Here is an 18,353-nt window from a genome sequence, read left to right as displayed (position 1 = left end):
TGTTACTGGAATAAGGGTCATACTTTTTGACAGTATTAATTAAAGAGTTGTGTGGGGTACACTTGCTAAAAAAGGAAATGAGTACTCATTTCATGGACGTACTAAAAATGAAATATGTGTACTCATTTCATGGACGGAGTGAATAATTATAAATAGAGGCACTCTCCCGTGCAACTGGTTTCTGAATGACACTACTTCAACATACAAATGACACTTGAAGCTTCAAGTGTCATTTGTATGTTGAAGTAGTGTCATTCGAAAATGTTAAAGTGTCATTTCCCGAATGAAGTAGTGTCATTTTGGAAATCAGTTGGACGGTGCAACCGGTTGCACATGAGTATTTGTGTTATAAATATTATAGTAACTTGTTAAAATATGAACCTATTGTTCAATCATCTTCAATTTGATCATTATTGGGATCTCCAACAATAACAATCACAATGAATTGATAGATACATGCATTCATTTAATTTAATTATTATCTCTTATTTGTTTTTACACACTATAATTTGATTTAAAATTATAATTTCTAAAATCAGGAAAACATTCTATAAATTAAAAAGTTATTAAGTTTTATCAAATTATTAATTTTTTAGATAAAATTCTTAGGTCCAAAAGTTATTTATTTATATTGGTTTTATTGTATTTCTTAAGAAATCTAATGATCATGATGAATTTTCAAACGCATACATCTCAATGTATGATTTATAATTATATACACTTAGTCAATATATGACAGTTATTGTTACTCTCATATTGTTACTCTCATTTATTTAGTTAATTAAATAGATTCCATAAGATATTATCTTTTTTAGGATCCTAAAAAGATTTTTAGATGTATAAGGTTATATAAGTAATTACTCTCTCTGTCCCGCTAAAGTTGGCTACATTTGTTTCGGCACGGAGATTAAGAAATGAAGTGTTATGTTTTAATTGAGTGGGGCCCATTAAAATTATTGAGTTAATTAAAATAATTTCTTCCTCCTTTCACTTTCTTCTTCATCCCCTGCCACCCACCTCCGGCGAAGTCGCCGGCATCAGTCACCCCCTCCTCCGGCGAAGTCGCCGGCGTCAGCCACCCCCTCCTCCAGTGAAGTCGCCGCCACCCTCGTCTCCCTCTGTCCCCCTCGTCTCCCTCCCAATCCAAGAAACAATTCAAAATCCACTCAAAAACTAGAAATCACCACCACCACCACCTCCGTCGCCAACAACCACCATCTCTGCCAACAACCACCACCACCGTCGCCAACAACCACCACCGCCCGCCAACCAGAACCCTTCAAAATCCACTCAAAAACCAGATCTTGCCCCCAAACACTGTGAAGGCGAGATCTTTAGAAAACCAGATCTTGTACCTGAAATCTTTAGAAAACCAGATCTGTGCAGACAAGTGTGTTTGTGTGTGATTCAATTCAAAAACTCTCAAATGGAGGCTGTGGAGCGGCGCTAGGTGGAGGGAGGCGGAGGCGGAAGCGGGTGAAGGAAGGCGAGGAGGTGGAGAGGAGGCGAAGACCACGAAGACGACGACCGGAGGGGCGAGAAGAGGCGGCGGCGACCATGCGGGTGGCACCCGCCGGAGAAGAAGAGAGAAGGGGATGGGGCGAGAGGGAGAGAATAGAGGCCAGGGACAGGGAAAGGGTCGGCGGTGGTCGCGGCGAAGACCACGACGACGGCGGCCGGAGGGGTGAGAGGAGGCGGCGGCGACCATGGGGGTGGCACCCGCCGAAGAATAAGACAGAAGCGGGTGGGGCGCTGGGGGTGGGGCGGTGGCTGTGTGCGTGTGTTAGTGTGTGTTTTGTGTGTGTTTTTTTAAATAAATGGAGTAGGATTTAGATTTAATTAGGAAATTTTAATTAAATAAACTAATTGGAACTTAACTAAAATAAATAGTGGCTTTAATTAAGTTAATTTTTTGCCATTTTTAGAAAGTGGCCAACTTTAGTGGGACGCCCAAAATGGAAATGTAGCCAACTTTAATGGGACGGAGGGAGTAATATATTTTTTATTATTTTAATATCTAATAAATTAATATATTCTTCTAAATATATACCCCTTCCGCCCACCAAAAGTATGACATTTTTAGTGGGCGCAAGTTTTAATAAAATGAGTGGCGATTTTTACGTAGTTGAAAAAGAGGTCACACCAAAAATTTGTAATAACTGATTGAGATTGAATTAAGGATGATTTTTTTTGTAAATGATGGGTATTTGTAAGAGTAAAAGATAAGAAAAATAGGTGAGGTCATGTCTTAAAATGAAAAGTGCCATAATTTTTGTAAACATCCAAAATGGCAAAGTATACCCTTAAAATTTAATATGTAATAGAGATATATAATAGGCAATTTATCTGTGCCCAATACACTTTTTCTATTAATATAGATTAAACTCTAGATGAGTTCGCATTCGTAAGACATCCGCACGGTACGAACCACTTATATATTCTATATGATATTTGTAAATATTGTACAGATATTTTACAGGAGAATTTGTGTAAACTCTATATGTAAACAAAATATTGACCTTCTCCAAATTTTCTTCACCAAAAAACAAATTTGCAACTTAAACCACAATATAACTTTAAATAAAATTTAAATAATCACATGATAAAGATGAAACGGTGATGGTCGAGTCCATTGTAGCATGAGAGTAATCATACCGTATATAAGAATTCGTAATTTGTGCACACATGTAAAACTAATTATGGAGGTTTATATATGCTTCAACAAAGGTCAATAACTTCTCCAATTTTTCTTCACCGAGAAACAAATTTGCAACTTAAACCATAAATATAACCTTTAAATAAAGAATTAAATAATCTCATGATAAGGATGAAACGGTGATGGTCGAGTCCATTGGAATATAATTATTTGATATTTAAATAATTTTTTTTTTTTTATCATAACCAACAAACCGTCAACAACATATATTTAAATTGACCTCTTTGCCATGTCAAGAATTAAAATTTTAAATTATTGGTAGCAAGGAGTTGGGTCATCCATAGTGCTGCATCAGACATCCACAAAAGTTATCACTTATCACCATTGTTTCAAATGTTTAATGTCCGACTCAAATAAAACTCGTACAAAATTCGAATTGTACAAAAACACTTTATTCAAATTTGACTCCGTTTCTGGTTTAAAACTCCCTTATCGTCAGGGAGAAATTATGGTATTAAATTCAACATGATAAAAAAGTGATGATAATAAAAGAAAAGTTTAGTTAGTTGAGAATATAACAATTGAGTTGGGCTGTAGAGATGATTGATAGCTCACATCTATCTTCTTCATCACCACAAAAGTCAAAAATTAAACAATGTGCACTTATAGTGGAGCTTCTATTATTGGATTCAAAGTCAACACTTAAACAATAACAAATAATGCAGTTTCACGGTTCTCATATTTTATGTTGGCATTTTTTAGTGTTGGAAATTGACCTTCCATGAATCAATATGATAATAACAATCCAATCCTTATGTTTTCAGAGTCAGCTCTCTCACTCTCTCTCTCTAGATATAAACTAATCTATACAATCTTGAAAATGAAAGTTAACTATATTATAAAATCTCTAGGCCCCCTCTATGAGTCTACTTATGCCTATAAAAAAGGGTTAATAATCCATATCTAAATAAATGAACTTACAAGTTGAGGTTGCCTCCTCTGCTAGAGACGAGGTTAGGAGTTGAAATCCTTTCCATCTGTAGAAGGATTCAGTGTTTTTGGACAACCACAAATGAATCAATGCTAAATCAAGAGTCAACTATGGTTGGGAAATCTAGTTCTGCAGTTGAGAGTGGAATCGTTTCCAGTGGGATGCAATAACTGGGAGAGGATTCCCATTGTAGATATTTGATTGTATGCCTAACTTAACCATTTTCATAGGATTTTTAAATGTATATCAGCACAATGAATGAAGGTTCAAATCTAAACTGGAATTAGGCCGTGCTCAACCTTCATGCACTTAAAAACAACATTTCAAGGAAGAAAAATATTCCATTTACTCATATGTACTTACAAACAGAGCTAATAAAAATATGCATACACTGTGAAGCTTCAACCTAAGTTATAGGACACGAAAATAACATGAAGACGAGAATTCACAAACTATAATCAATTGTAACTAGTATTCCAGATTAAATTTACTGAATAACAATAGAAACAACAAAGAAGATATTTTAGTATTTTTACATATATGAAGTACCACAAAAATCCTATCTAAAGTACCACAATGAAATGTTGGCTTCGGTAATAAATGATAAGAGCAAGAATAAAAAAAATAAAGCACATCTTACAGAAATTTCGAGTCTTCATAACAGCCTTAATGCTTTTCTGACAGCTTAGCCCTAATCAATTCCATCTCAGCTTTGCATTTGTCTTTTAGATTGTTCAGTGGCAATAGACTAGCTTCCTGCGACAGGCAATGGATAATTCACTGACACATGCTTTCACAGTTTCAAATAAGTAATAACTGATGAGGCTGATCCGAATGCATTCATCTTTGTACGTGGGCAGGCTACATGCATCATGCATGAACATACAACAGCCACAGGCAGAAAAGAACCTAAAAATAAAATCAAGTACGGTTCCAGAGATATAAGCCACCATTTAGCGTTCCCCCTTTCTTTTTTCATATTGAGTTATGGTTTATAATCAAGGAATAATGATTAATGCAGTAAAGAAAACCAATACTTTGTATTCTAACCATCAAATAAGATTGGAATAATCATTTAATTTCCAACTACCACCTAAATGTCAAGCGTCTTCACTTTCAGAAAATGTAACATGCCTTGTAAGGTATGATTATAACTTGATAAAATGGCTTTCATCAAAGACGGGATAAGGAAAATATATAAGGGGGCTTACAAGCTGATTACTCTCTGCTTCCCATATGTCTGACATATGCTGAAAGAGAGATCTCCACTGATTCGTCAGATGAGATTCCATTTTAGAGGCTCTAGTGACGCTTTCAGCACCATGTTTCTCGTTGACCTTGATCCTGTAACTTCTTTCAGCCAATATGCTAGCATCTTTTTGACTCTTTTTCAAGGCTAAGAAAGTTTGAAACAAGTGATATTTCAAAAACGAATAAAGTAGATTGCAATTGTAGAAATTTGACCGGTTGTTGTTTTCTGCTAATAAAATCACGTTTTATTGACACATTATATGGTTTAAGCTTAAAAATATAGTTAGGGGAGTTTACTTTGAGTGATAGGATAGATTAACAAAACATAGGATTGAGTATTGAAGGATAAGATGATCAAACAAGTTCAAAATTAATCAATCCTTTAAAGTAAATGGTAAAATTAGCTTGGATTATTTTTATCTTTCTTAGCGCTCAAAGTAACGCCCCCTTAAGAGAAACAAAATTAGTACTAATCACTGTTAACTTCTAACTATAAGATACTCTAACTAACCTGTTAATCGAGCCTTAATGTCCTTCTGATGGAGGTCCAACCACAAATCTTGGGCTGGTTATCAAAACAAAATGCATAGTTTAGATAGTAATTTATTAAAGCTAAAAGATCAGTACACTCAGCAAAGTTAAAGTCCGATAAGAATATCTCACAATTATTGAAACTCAACTACATACACAACCATAAAGCAAAATAACTGGTGCCAAACCTTTTGTGCAGAAAGAACAAGAACAAGCATCGATAGCATTACTCCCCACGGTCATAAGAGCACATTCATCCTCCTTCAGTTCATTGGATTTATCTATTCCAAATACTCTAGATTCCTGAGACTGAGGCAGGACTGTGCAATCAATGGATCCTGACTGGCTCAGGATAAAATTGTCAGCATTATGATCATCCAAATGATTATGGTGGTCATTGATATCACTCTGAGTGCCTTCAGGACTTATGTTCTCTTCTCCATCGTGAAGAAAATCGGTACCAGTTTCACTCACTGTCCGTGAAGTGTCAGCATGAGAACTCTCACCCAACTCATTATTACCTTCGGTGTTAACGGACTGAATAGCATCATGCATGCCAAAATCAAGACTGGAGCACCTGTTTTCATTAGCTACTTCGGCAGCTCCTGAAATCTTGTTTTCCTTCAATGAGTCTAACGGGCTATAACCATCAGCTTCCTTGGCCACAGAATTCAAACCCTCCCCTCCAAGATTTGCCAAATTAGGATCTACGCGATTCTGGCCAGCTACCTCGTCAACCCTTGGAAGACTATTCTTGGAAAGCTCGGACTTGCCACAACCGTCACTCGAGTCATTATCAACAACTTCCAACTCATTAATACTCACAGTAACAGTATTTGCTCCCCTAAGATCCAAAATCTTGTGTTTATAACTACCAGCATTAAATTTCAAGTTGCCAATTACATCATTTTTCCCCTTCAAACTATGAACTCTTTCACTACCATCATACAAATTAGGCTCCCTATTTTCAACGGGTATTTTGGAGAGACCAGATATAACATTGCCTTTCAAAGAATTAATCTCAGAACATGGGCGAGGCGAAGCACAAATTCGCTTGACTGTATCTTTATCATTGAAATCCAAACTTCTTCCCCCATCCTTCTCTTTCCCTGAAAACCCCCTTTTACCATTCCGGTTCGTAACATCACCTAGAACGGGCCTCGACCTACTCTGCCCACGAGATACACTCCCGTCAGCCATAACCAAAATTTCGCAACCTAATCTTACAACCCTCGCCTCCCTATCCAAAATTTCCCAAGCCTCAACGAACTCTCAGCATCCTGATTCACAAACCTAGAAAAACGAATATCCCAATCCCTTATCACCAAAAATAATTATAACAATAATTTGATGCACATCACTAGGTTTAGGTCAATTGAACTGCGAGCAGAAAGAGAGAGAGAGAAAAAAAACCTTGAATAAATGTAAAAACGCAATTACAGCTAAGAATGACGCGTCTGTAATAATTAACTGACCTAAACCTTGTAGAAATGTTATATGGAGATTTTGCGTCAGCAGGTTCCCAATCTGGAGAAGAAGAGGAGCAGTGGGAAATTGTTGAGTGTAGAAAAGGGCAGAGAGAGAGAGAGAGGTCCCCGCCTTAATCTTTTGAATTCTGAAATTTGGGCGCGCTCGTAACTTTTGCTTTTTCTCCATAAAACATGGTTTTGTATTTTTCCCTTTTTTCTAGATGGAAAAACACTTTCACTATATTTTATTATTATATTCTCAAATAAGTACACTCCCTATCCTAAAAAAATATCATCCCTCCCATTATAAATGGCACAAATTTTTTGGGCATAAACTAAGAAGAAATGTATAAAAATTGACTATCATTTATGAAAATAGATCACTTGTAATAGTATAATTCAAAATTAAATATATGTCATTTTTAATGAAACGAATGGAGTAATTCTTAATGAAGTACAATAAAAATACTAACTTAACTTGGTCTTATTGCACCCACAACATTATTGATTTTTATTTGGTACTATTTTTAGTCATTTATACACATCAGATAAATGTTGTACATCAATCATTAGTAGGCATATAACCTTAAATGATCTTGTCTAGCAACTGCATTATAATTAATTGTTTGCATTTAATACATTTTTAACCCAAAAACTTTTACACATTCCACTATCAATAAAGAAATTGTACGGCTTTAAAAAGAAAATGATAAATATCACTTTAAATCTTAAATTATTTTGATATTATTAATCATATTTTAAATTTATTAAAAAAATACATTTTAAACTATTAATTTTATATCATTACTTTACGTCCACTTTTCGGCTTCCAAAAATAGATGTGATTTGTTGAATGCCACTATATATTTATAATTTTTTTAACTTACACAACACAAAATAACATCAATTTGTGCCTTACTAATTGATGATTTAATAACTATTCTTAAGAAATTTTCAATAACTATGGCATAAGGTAACATCATTTTGTGTAATGTAAGTTACAAAAATCTATACTATATTAAAAATGGAGTTTTCAATTTGAAATCAATTTCAAATTAATTTTAAAATTGAGTGACAATTTTGTAGTTATAATAAAACTGAAGGTTTATGTTTAAACTATATATTTTTCTTTTTATTTTTATTTCTTTAACTTCTTATTTGTTGTTACATTTTTTTTCAAAATTGTGAAATTCAATTAATTATAAAATATTTAATATGTATATCAAATTCAAGATCATGATAAGAGCTTTAATATGATACTCCCTCCGTCCACGAAAAAACTTCTTATGAGATAGTGGCACGCGTTTTAAGAAAAAGATTATTAGGTGTATTGAGAATGGGGAAAAAGTTGAGTGTATTGGGAGTGGTGAAAATGTGTTATAGTAATTAATATTGGGAGATGTGAAAAAGTGAAAGTAAGAGAAATTATAAGTAGTGGGGTATAATCCAAAAATAAGTAGTAGGAGTAAGTGTTTTTGTGGACGTCCCAAAAAGGAAAGATATGAAGTTCTTTTATGGACGGAGGGAGTATATTTTATGAAAATATTTGATTTAAAATGTAAAAATTAAATTTGTTTAAATACTAAAGTTTTATAAATTTCTCTCTCCTCTCTCATCTTTTTTGAATAAATATATTTTTAATTCTTTTTAATTAGTATTTAATTTTAAATTTTTTAACTTATTTTTTGTTTTTATTTTTCATATTATCAAATTTTATAATTGTCAATTCTTTTTTATTTTTTCAATATTCAATTCAAAATAATTTTTTATTATATTTATAAGTATAATAATTGAATTATTATTAAATTTATATAAATATAAAAATTAAAAATATTTCACGTGCATTGCACAGAATGCAAATGCTAGTAATAATTTAAAATACACTATGACATAGGACAAATCACGTCAATTTTACGAAATTGAAAAATAGACGTAGGGTAGACTTAAATAAATAAATAAAAAATCGACAGTTCAAGATTTTAAAAAAATGTTTCCGATAATTTGAATATAATTAATAGTAGTATAAAAATTACTTGAAATTTGAAGTAATATTTAGACAAAAGAAAAGTATAATAAAGTAATATCACGGCTTCATAAAGAATAGTATACTATAGAAAATAAAAAGTTCGAAACTCAAACCAAATCAAAGGAATTCCCCAAAAGAAGAAAACTCGAAACTGAAGAAATTCAACCAATAATAAATACTTCACGGCCTCACCATCAAAACAAGAGATTTTTGCGAACATTATCTCTTAAAAATTGCCTATTTCTTGATAAAAGCTTCTCCCAAAAAGCACAATGATTTACAGATTATATCAACCTTCATCCATATATAGAATATAGAATTTGGAACACTTTCAAATGCTATAAGATCTTGGTGGTGCTTTGTAGTTCTCATACGCATTACGAGCCGTATCACATTTCTGCCAAATATCTTCACACATCTTCACCGAAGCCTCGGAGAATTTTGTCAGCCTATCAAGAACCTTTGTCAAACTTGGCTGCACGCAGCTTATGTGCGATGGTCTGTCCCCATCCTTGTCTTCTTCGGCTTTACCGTCTGCTTCGTCATTCTGGGACTCGCCCGTGTTCCCTGTCTTGCGCGGCTCTTCCGACTGGTTTCTGACCGAGCGTCGTAGGTCGCCCAGGAAGGCTTTGATTGCATCACTGACTTCTTGGGATGGCAGAGATTTGATCCCAGCTGACCAGTCCCGACAGAGGACGAAGATGGATGGTGCCAGGGAGCGTCGTGGGGGAGCCTCTCCCCGTCTGCCCTTTCGTTCTCGTGGTTGAAGAATGCAGTTCTGTAGCCAGCTGTTGAGAGCTTCCACGTAAGACGTGTAGCTGTTGATCCAGTCCGCAAAGCTTAAGCCAAAGTACTCCACCTCATCTTGGAGCTGGTTTATGATCTGCCGTTGCGTCTCGCCTAGTGGCGCTACTGCCGAGCTCTTGGTGTGGTAAGCTAACGAGATGGTGATGTACTGTGAATGATGGCATTCGAGCATGGCTTTCCACATTGTTGTCAGTCTGCCAATGAAAGTCAAGATTATAATCAAGAATGGCTTTGAATGACAAAGAACAAGTTCAATGTGAACCAAGGCACATGATGGTTATAACTAGAAATCTTTGGATCGCGAAATGAAAAATGTATCTTACCCTTGAATAAGTTCACGGAGCTGTGGGAGCAGCTCTTCGTCCCGCATTTTCTCTATCCGTTTTGATATTGAATCAACGGCATGGAGCGCCACCCTAATTCTTGAGTGGAGATCTTTCACAGCTGCCCGAGTTTTGTCGATTACTTGAGGGCTAAGATCCTTGGCAAATTGATGTCGGAGCTGGTCACACTTACGATCATATTCTCTCTGTATGGACTCACTAGCCTACAAAGACTGAATTCAGGACTGATATCCAAAAATTAAAGAAAAGAAGATGGCAACTTTCAGCCATCACATTTATGGGATGGGATGCTCAGACCCAATGCTTTCATGGCGCTTCAAAATCATAATTGATGGCAAAAATACTTACAATCAAGTCAAACATGAAAGATAAAGCAGTTTTAAATGTTGTGCAAATAAGTTATTTAGAAAGTTAACATGTCAGTATTTCATGATTTGGTGGAGAGCAGCAAATTGATCAGAAATGATACTTGAAAATGCACCTACTGGATGTGCAACTTTTAATATCACAAAATGATAATAAAATTTTCAGTTTCTGTAATATTCGTAGACCGTAGTTAACCCCTCTTTTCACTTGCAGGTTAAGCGAGATGCATTAGATATAAAGGGGGAAAAAGGTTATATTTAGACAGGCACGGGACCCATATCCAGTTTTTAAAGTAGTGAAACAAGAATTCTACTCTTCCAACTAAATTATCAATACATTATTCGTAGTGAGGTTACTGTAAACAATGCAGAAAACTGTGTATATGTAATAAAAGCTGAAATGCAATTTGGAATACTCAATCATCGAAGGAAGAAATGTATACTCAAACATAAATCATATGACAAGTAGGAGTTGATCAGGTACCTTCACTTCATCATATAATTTTCTTTCCCATGCATAGAGTCTATCAAGCGTGGAAGAGTGACTTCCAGAAATCATGCAGAACTCGTCAATGTATTCACTTCCACTATCATCATCATCTTTCATTGCAAGAGGATTCCTAGAAGAGGAAGATTTTGATGATGTCGTACGTTTCCAAGTGATCACCTTGGTAACAATTTGATCTGACATTTGTAACATAGGAGTTAGAATATCAGCATTTAGTATTGTGCTTTATGGATTGGTTCTAAAGATTAACATTTCAATAAAATGAAACAAGATTCCTAACTTCAGTCCATGATATTTTACATGAGGTTAAGGAAATTTGACAGAACTGACCATAATTGAAATAACTCACCATGACACCACATAATATTTTACAGATTACAAGTACGAATAATGCGCAATTATGATCAACTCCAAGAAGCATTGCAATAGAAAATCATTTATATGAAAGCTCTTGCTTTAAACATGCATACCATCAGATATATTAGCACTTCCACCTTGGCAACAACCTACTCCAAAAGAGGTCAAATAAAGTGAGGCTGATGAAGCACCTAAAAACACAGAACTGCATTATTAATTCTCAGATACAACACAGGAAAAGCAAGTCAAATTCTCTGGGACATCACATTTTGGCATAAAAAGAAGTTCATTACCTCTGGCCTCAGCATACCCAACATGGATTTTGTTGGCCTCGAGCATTCTTGAGACCTCCCTTCCTGATTCAGAAGCTCTAAAGAATCGACTATCGATGTCCTTAATGCTAGAGAGAAAATCTTTGGCCCTGTGTGTAATAAACTCAGAAGGATCCTCCCTTTCAGCACATATATCATTCTCCACCACAGATTTGTTCGTCCTCGAATTCGATTGTCCCACAGGTGTCTTACCAGCTACTTTGCCTCTCGATCCACTCACCTCTTTCCCAACGGCCATATCCTTCACTTCACCCTCAACCCTTTGCTGACTATTCTCAGCTGCCAATCTCCCATTTCCATTTGTAGGACTCTCCAATTTGGGAGTCATGGACCCCTCGCGTTCATAAATCCCATTACCTCTACTAAAATCAAACTCCTTCTTGCCAGAATCTCCATACATTCCGGCATCATCAGTGTCAAGATTCCCATCTTGCCCCGGAAACCGAAAGCTCTCATCAGCAGGGTCAAAGTAATCCCAACCGGAGTCATCAGGAGGCGGAGGAGGTGGCGGAGGCATTGAAAATTCGCCTTCCTCAACAAAGGAATTCCTCGTATTCAATCTAACAGTCAATGCAGTAGCCCCACCGGACCTCATATAACTAACTCTAGCCGTAGACAGGGGGCTCCCATTGAGCACCGGTGAATCCGAGACACCACCGAGGTGAGAGGGAGAGGGGGAAGGATACGACGAGTGCGAGGGGGTTTTATCGAGCTCTGTGGCTGAAGCAGACAGAGAGGTTTCCACCAACACCTCAGCCTCTGCAAACCTCCTAAGGGCAATGCCTAGGTTTCTAAGAGACTGAACATACGATACATGTGCAGCTGCTAAAGCATACCTAGAATCAATCGCTTGTTTAATGAACTTTTTCCTTTCTCTACACAACTTCAAAGCACTACTCTTCTCACCTTTTGAATTCGTTATACCCATCCTTTTCCACCCCAAAATCAAATGATCTAACCTAATTGATAGCAATAGCCCTTTAAACCCTCACAAAACCACCACATTTGAATGTCCCACCATTTCAACAAGCGGAAAGATAAAACAGCACCAATCCTGAGTACTTCTCAAATTTTCCTCTTTCCCCAAAACCTTCACCTCAATAAAAGCAAAAAATGAAAAAAAAAAAAAAAAAAAAAAACCGCTCAGTTTCAACTTGCGCCACAGTTCTGGACAAGTGAAGAAGAATTAATCCTACAACTACAAGTAACCAAAAAAGAAAAATAATGTAGATTGGCAAATGAACAACTCAAGTCTCAAATCATGCACATAAGCTCACCTTTTTGCAGAAGAGCTGGTTTGAGAGAGAGGGCAATGCCGCTGAAATGATGAGAGAGAAAGAGGTCAGTACAGTTTTGAGAGAGAGGCGCATGGGAATGCGTGCGAATGTTAATCCAACACTAATATGTTCAATTAATACTACAATTATACGGTTACACAGAGGAACATGTCCAACTTCCAATTGAAAAGCACGTACTACCTTTTCTTTTCCTGCTCTTTTTGAGTGGGTTGAATTCTTTTCTATATTTTTTGTATATTTTGTAGCAGAAAAATGATTCAAGAAAACCTGTGATCGATTTTTCGCTATGGCTTCGATTTATCTGTTTGCTACATCTGTTTCAAAATAAAATAAAATGGGCCTTATTATTTATTGCAGATTATATTGATTAATGCCTGTATAAAATAGATTAACGCAGTAGCCAAAAGTATTATCAGCATTTATCATTAATCTTGCAGAAAAATATGCATGTGACGAAAATGCCCCTAGGTTTCTAACGGCTCCCCCCTCTCGATTGTACAGCACAACCATTTATAGCAGGCACAAAGCAATGAATGTTTGATGACCCTCGTCCCATATTACGTGTATTTTCACCACAAAATAAAAAGGTTACATTGAATCATGAAAATTATTAGTCATATAAATTTTATGGTCATTAATCAACCAGAAATTAATGCCTAAATTCTGCATTTATGTTATAGACCAGATCTGCTCAAATATTCCATTTTTGTTTTTTAAGTGGTGAATCTTAATTTAAAGTTGTAGGTGATGAATATGCAAAGTATATCTGACCCCCTCTAACATTATTTATAAATCTTAGATTCCTAAGCATCAAATATTACTTTTTTCTGCAGCTTTAGTCTTTAGATTATATACATTTTCCGTTTTGTATTATGCTGTTCTTTTAATATATTATTACGTGTAATATGATAAGCACATATAATTATAGTTGTGTTTCAACAGACAAATATACAGTTTTTATTAGGACACAAACACCTCAAAAAAAAAATTAGGGCGTAAATAAATATTGCACATATTATAATTTTATTATTAATCTATCACTATCAATATACATTCATTTATAAGTTATTCTACGATTTATATAGTGGCAAACAAAAAACAGGGCCGATGCATATGTATTTTCGTCTTGTATGACTAGGATTCCATACTTAATTAATCAATCTGAAAAGCTTGATAAAGGAGTATAAAATAAAGGGCAAAGGTGCCCATAGCCCCTGGACTACACCCCCTATAGCTTTTATCCCCCACTCGGTCAAAGCGCGTTGACCTCCCTATAGTCTCGAAAAAAGGGTGCAAAAAACACCCCGCCCCAAACGGATGTTTAACGCTGTTTTCCCCTTTTTTTTGTTTTTTTTTTGTCCCTGTGGGCCCCACCCTAACCAGCCTTCAACGGTCATCTTCTTAGAATTAGGGTTTAAATACGAAGAACCCTAATTTACCAATGCATTTGACACAAATTGAGAGAAATCGGCGAGAATTCGTGCAATTAGCTTAGGGTTTGTTGATGATATTTGGATTAGAGCTATTAACATGAGTTGGAACTCAGGATTCGGGTCTTCCTCGTCGCAAAGTCGACGGCAGATGGTGAACGACGATGAGGTTAGGTATTGCCGTTGCAAATGTGAAGGGAAGAAGTTGAAAGCTACGAGAATGACCTCATGGACGGACGACAACCCGGGGAGAAGGTTTTATGGGTGTCGAAATTGGAAGGTACATCACTTGTTCATGATTCGTTTGGTTTTTGTTTAAAAAATTAGAATTAATACTTATTTGTTGAATTTGCAGACCCAAAATTGTGGTTTTTTTGAATGGTACGATGAACCATTGTGTGAGAGAGCACGGGATGTTATAAACGAGTTGAAGAAGGAAAACATGAATCTTCTAAAGATGCATGAAAGTTCGAAGTCCCCCATTGATTTTGAAGTTGAAATTGGCTATCTTTGGTCAGCAATTGCAAGTTGGAAAGAAGAATCAAGAGGTCTTAGAAGGAGAAGTCGTCTTCTTTTCATGTTTTTGATCATTTCTTGGTTTGTAATAATCAAACTTGTTATATAGCATGAATGTAGGTATTAGATGCTTGAATGTAGGTATTAGATGCTTTGATCATTGTTAATGTATGTTTCTTTTTGTGAAATGAATGAAATCAATTTCAGAAGTGTTATAATTCTTCTCTCTTGGATAAGTGCCTACACTGCATTTATGTATGTTAAGATTTGAAATTCAAAAACAAAATAGAATTCAGAATTGCCATGGATAAGAAAGCATAATTGACATGGATAATTCCTTCTTGTTTCTGAATTTCATTCCCAAAAATTGACATGTTTAATCCCAAAAGCTGTTGACATGTTTAATCCCAAAAAACAGAACTCAGAATTCAGAATTGAGAACTATCATCCAAAAAACAAAAAACAAAGTAATCCACAAAGGCCTAGCAAAACAATGTGATTTCAACTGTTGTTTGTCGATCCACCAGTTGTGACAACATTCTTTCCTCTTGGACTTCTTCGGAGGATGGTTTCTTGCTCCACAGCCTCTGTCTTATTTCTTGGGGCTTTGAATTGAGTCCCTTGATGCTTCTTGACCTTCACTGATCCTCCAGTGGATGAGCCTTCTCCTATCTTTCTCTTTTGCTTCCTTGTTTGTGCTTCATTTGGTATTGGGAATTTTGTATTGTGATCTTCCTCCTTTGGTGTGCCTTCATCAATCACCATTGATTGTGATCCTCCGGGCTGTAACAATACAATAAAAGAGTTGCTTATGTTGTTGACAATTGAAATTCAGTGATAAGAAAGGATTGAATGTTGAAACTTACATTTAATGTCTGCTTTCATGTCTCTAGATTCACATGTAGACCCATTCCACTCACTGAATTTGCCCTCTTCTTTGAACCCTTTGTAGATATTGAAGCTTGTGATTGGTGTTGTAACTACATTCAAAAGTAAGCAAAGTAAGTGCATAGATCATGACATGATATTCAATTTGAAGATTGGCTTAGGATAAACCTATTTTGGCCTTTTAGGGCAAGTGTGTTTCTTGTGTTGTGTACTTCCACATAGGCTGCAATGTTGAATCTTACCAACCCTTGACAGCTTATGTTTGAACTTCGGCTCATTTGGAGCTCTGACCCTGTTCTTCTTTGGCCTTCCCACCCTTTTCTCAATTGGTGGAGGCTCAATGAAATCTTCAAGTATCTTTGACTCCCAAAACTTCACACCAGGTATAGGCTGAATAGCATGCTCATAACATTTCTTATACTTTGAACTATGGTACCAATCACTCATGCACTACAAGAAAAATGCAAAAAGACTACATTTAAAAGACAAGTGTTTTAACGAAAAGTGTGGTCGTAGACTCTAAAAGCGTGGTCGTAGATAAAACCGTAGTCTATTAGCATCTTTTTATGCTAAAAGACCACGGTTTTTTTGTAGCCTTGTCGTTTCAGTGTGGTAGTACTTATTTTACGACAACACTTTTAAAAAACACATGTTAAAGAGCTAAAAAAATGTAGGAGAGATTATTGCTCAGTTACTTTTGTTATTTGATCAAGTTACTTTTGTTATTTCAGTTTGGTCCGAAACCCTGTTATGCCCATAAGTGAGTTGTGGTCAGAACAATCAGAAACAAAACTCCTTTTTAGTGACACCCTTGCAGGAGAGATTACTGCTCAGTTCTCTGTGGATTCGACTCTAGACTTACTACTAGCTAACCTAGTTGTGGACACAAGATAAATTTATTTGCACGAAGCTCAAACGACGGCTTCGTCATTGAGACATATCAATAAAAAAATAAAATTATAATTTTGCGGGACGGATAAGTATATGCTATACTAGTCAAATTGTAATAAATTTGATTCTTAAAAATTAAAAATAGTAAAAAAAAATACGATCAAAATCAATATTTATAACGATCGAATTTTCGATCATTATTCGGTCGTTAAAGTTTAACTTGTTAATGTTTCGAACGATCATGCAAATAAAGACATATCAAATAGATCGTTAACCGTGTTAAGTGTTAACAACTGTTTTCTTCGATTTTAAAGCCGCATTTTCTGGTAGTATAAGACTTTTGTTACATGCATTTGATACTTCTTTTGTTCCCTAAAATTGTATTTATTTTATTTTTCATACATTCTTTTCTAATTTTAAACATTATTCTATATATAATTAAATAATTTTATCTTTAACACGAGACTCTTTTTTCACTATTATTTATTATAACCAAAACAATAATATTCTTAATATAGAACTCATTCTCCACTAGCTATTATTACATTCAATAATTTTTTTATAAAAATTCATATAAAAAGATTCTCCTCATAATTTTAAAGGTGTTAATATATAAGAGTACCCACTTTTATATAGCAAAAATAAATTTTACCCACTAATATAAAAACATAAAATTTTACCCACTTTTTGCGTGAAAAGACCAAAATACCCCTCCTTAAAAATGGGCAATTCACGCCTGTGAGTTCCAGACTCCAATTCTCGCCATTTTTCACGGTTCCTCCCTCCCTCTCACTCACAATTTTCTTCCACCGAATCCCTCTCTCGCCGTCGTCGACCTCCCTTCGCGATCGCCACGGCTCATTCCGGAAATTCGTCGTTCCCATCCTCTCGGCGTCGCCTCTCGCCGCCTCCCATCTCCGTCTCTCTTTCACGCGATTTTTACGGTGACAAAATTCAATCTACATCGGTTGACTCTTTAATGGAGCCAAGGAAATCCGCTCTACACAAATCTGGAGGAGTCTGTCAATTGCTAGAAAATATTGTGGATTGGTCGTGGCGATGTGGTGAGTGATTTTTTTAACCTAATTTGGGAAAACACAATCAATTTCAACTCCGATTATGGAGGATTTTGGGGGATTTTGGGTGGTGATTATGATTTATCATATTTGATTTCAGTTGTGTTTCTGAAATTGTTTGAGTCGTAATTTGGTTTAAATTTATTTTTGACGGATTCGTCGTCGTATTGGCATCGTATTGGCAGGGGTATCTGTGCCCCGACGCCGGGCGGTATTTGACGGAGGCCACGACGGCGGAGAGCGCGCGGCAGAGGTCGTTGCAGGGTTTGGAGTGCGGGCTGAAGCAGGAGAAGCCGCCGCCGTGGAGTAGGTGATGGCCGGTAATTGCAGAGATAACTGCATTTCTGATTTTGTATGACTTCAATCGAAGCATAATTTTGGATAACACTCTTATCTCTGTGTGGAATTCTTCAAGGCCCTGCCCATGCCCTGCCTCTCTTCTCTTTACAGCAACTTTGGCACCGTTCCTCAGCTTTTCCTAGTAGACTTTGTCGAATCCTCCCTCTCCGATCATCAGCTTCTTGCTGAACTTCCTCGTTGCAAAGTGGATTAACGACAGTGGTACCTTGAGTCCGAGGTTCAGATCAGCGTGGATGGAGCAGATTTCGCTTCAATTG

General features: G+C 36.0%; 2 protein-coding genes across 4 annotated transcripts; both read right to left on the bottom strand.

Moving 5' to 3' along the window:
• Positions 1 to 4,096: 4,096 nt before the first annotated feature.
• On the bottom strand, positions 4,097 to 7,117 carry LOC131001405 (uncharacterized). 2 transcript variants are annotated; one of them, XM_057927793.1, is made up of 5 exons: positions 6,905 to 7,117; positions 5,618 to 6,722; positions 5,410 to 5,463; positions 4,859 to 5,043; positions 4,097 to 4,403 (listed from the first exon to the last, which is right to left on the bottom strand). In XM_057927793.1, exons 2-5 carry the CDS (start codon positions 6,627 to 6,629, stop codon positions 4,314 to 4,316), a joined length of 1,341 nt encoding a protein of 446 aa, XP_057783776.1. In that variant the 5' UTR covers positions 6,630 to 6,722; positions 6,905 to 7,117; the 3' UTR covers positions 4,097 to 4,313. The 2 variants fall into 2 exon arrangements, with proteins under 2 accessions (XP_057783776.1, XP_057783775.1); XM_057927792.1 differs by having other exon boundaries at positions 5,618 to 7,048.
• Positions 7,118 to 9,076: 1,959 nt separating this feature from the next.
• LOC131001404 (protein ALTERED PHOSPHATE STARVATION RESPONSE 1-like) lies at positions 9,077 to 13,074 on the bottom strand. Of its 2 annotated transcripts, none has more exons than XM_057927790.1 (6): positions 12,915 to 13,074; positions 11,599 to 12,727; positions 11,419 to 11,496; positions 10,925 to 11,124; positions 10,055 to 10,278; positions 9,077 to 9,925 (listed from the first exon to the last, which is right to left on the bottom strand). In XM_057927790.1, the coding sequence occupies exons 2-6, from the start codon at positions 12,563 to 12,565 to the stop codon at positions 9,256 to 9,258; spliced, it is 2,139 nt and encodes a 712-aa protein (XP_057783773.1). In that variant the 5' UTR covers positions 12,566 to 12,727; positions 12,915 to 13,074; the 3' UTR covers positions 9,077 to 9,255. The 2 variants fall into 2 exon arrangements, with proteins under 2 accessions (XP_057783773.1, XP_057783774.1); XM_057927791.1 differs by having other exon boundaries at positions 11,599 to 12,733; positions 12,915 to 13,040.
• Positions 13,075 to 18,353: the final 5,279 nt, after the last annotated feature.

The sequence above is a fragment of the Salvia miltiorrhiza genome, chromosome 8, assembly GCF_028751815.1.
Source record: "Salvia miltiorrhiza cultivar Shanhuang (shh) chromosome 8, IMPLAD_Smil_shh, whole genome shotgun sequence".
Lineage (NCBI taxonomy): Eukaryota > Viridiplantae > Streptophyta > Magnoliopsida > Lamiales > Lamiaceae > Salvia > Salvia miltiorrhiza.
This window is presented reverse-complemented; position numbering and strand designations above follow the sequence as displayed.

Excerpts from the sequence above, each read along its gene's own strand:
- LOC131001405 (XM_057927793.1), bottom strand. The coding sequence starts at position 6,629 with ATGGCTGACGGGAGTGTATCTCGTGGGCAGAGTAGGTCGAGGCCCGTT. Across the intron at positions 5,464-5,617 it reads TTGTTCTTTCTGCACAAAAG|CCCAAGATTTGTGGTTGGAC; the intron begins GTTTGGCACCAG and ends TTTGATAACCAG. Across the intron at positions 4,404-4,858 it reads AAGCAGAGAGTAATCAGCTT|GAAGCTAGTCTATTGCCACT; the intron begins GTAAGCCCCCTT and ends TGCCTGTCGCAG.
- LOC131001404 (XM_057927790.1), bottom strand. The coding sequence starts at position 12,565 with ATGGGTATAACGAATTCAAAAGGTGAGAAGAGTAGTGCTTTGAAGTTG. Across the intron at positions 11,497-11,598 it reads TGGGTATGCTGAGGCCAGAG|GTGCTTCATCAGCCTCACTT; the intron begins GTAATGAACTTC and ends CTGTGTTTTTAG. Across the intron at positions 10,279-10,924 it reads AATTATATGATGAAGTGAAG|GCTAGTGAGTCCATACAGAG; the intron begins GTACCTGATCAA and ends CAGTCTTTGTAG.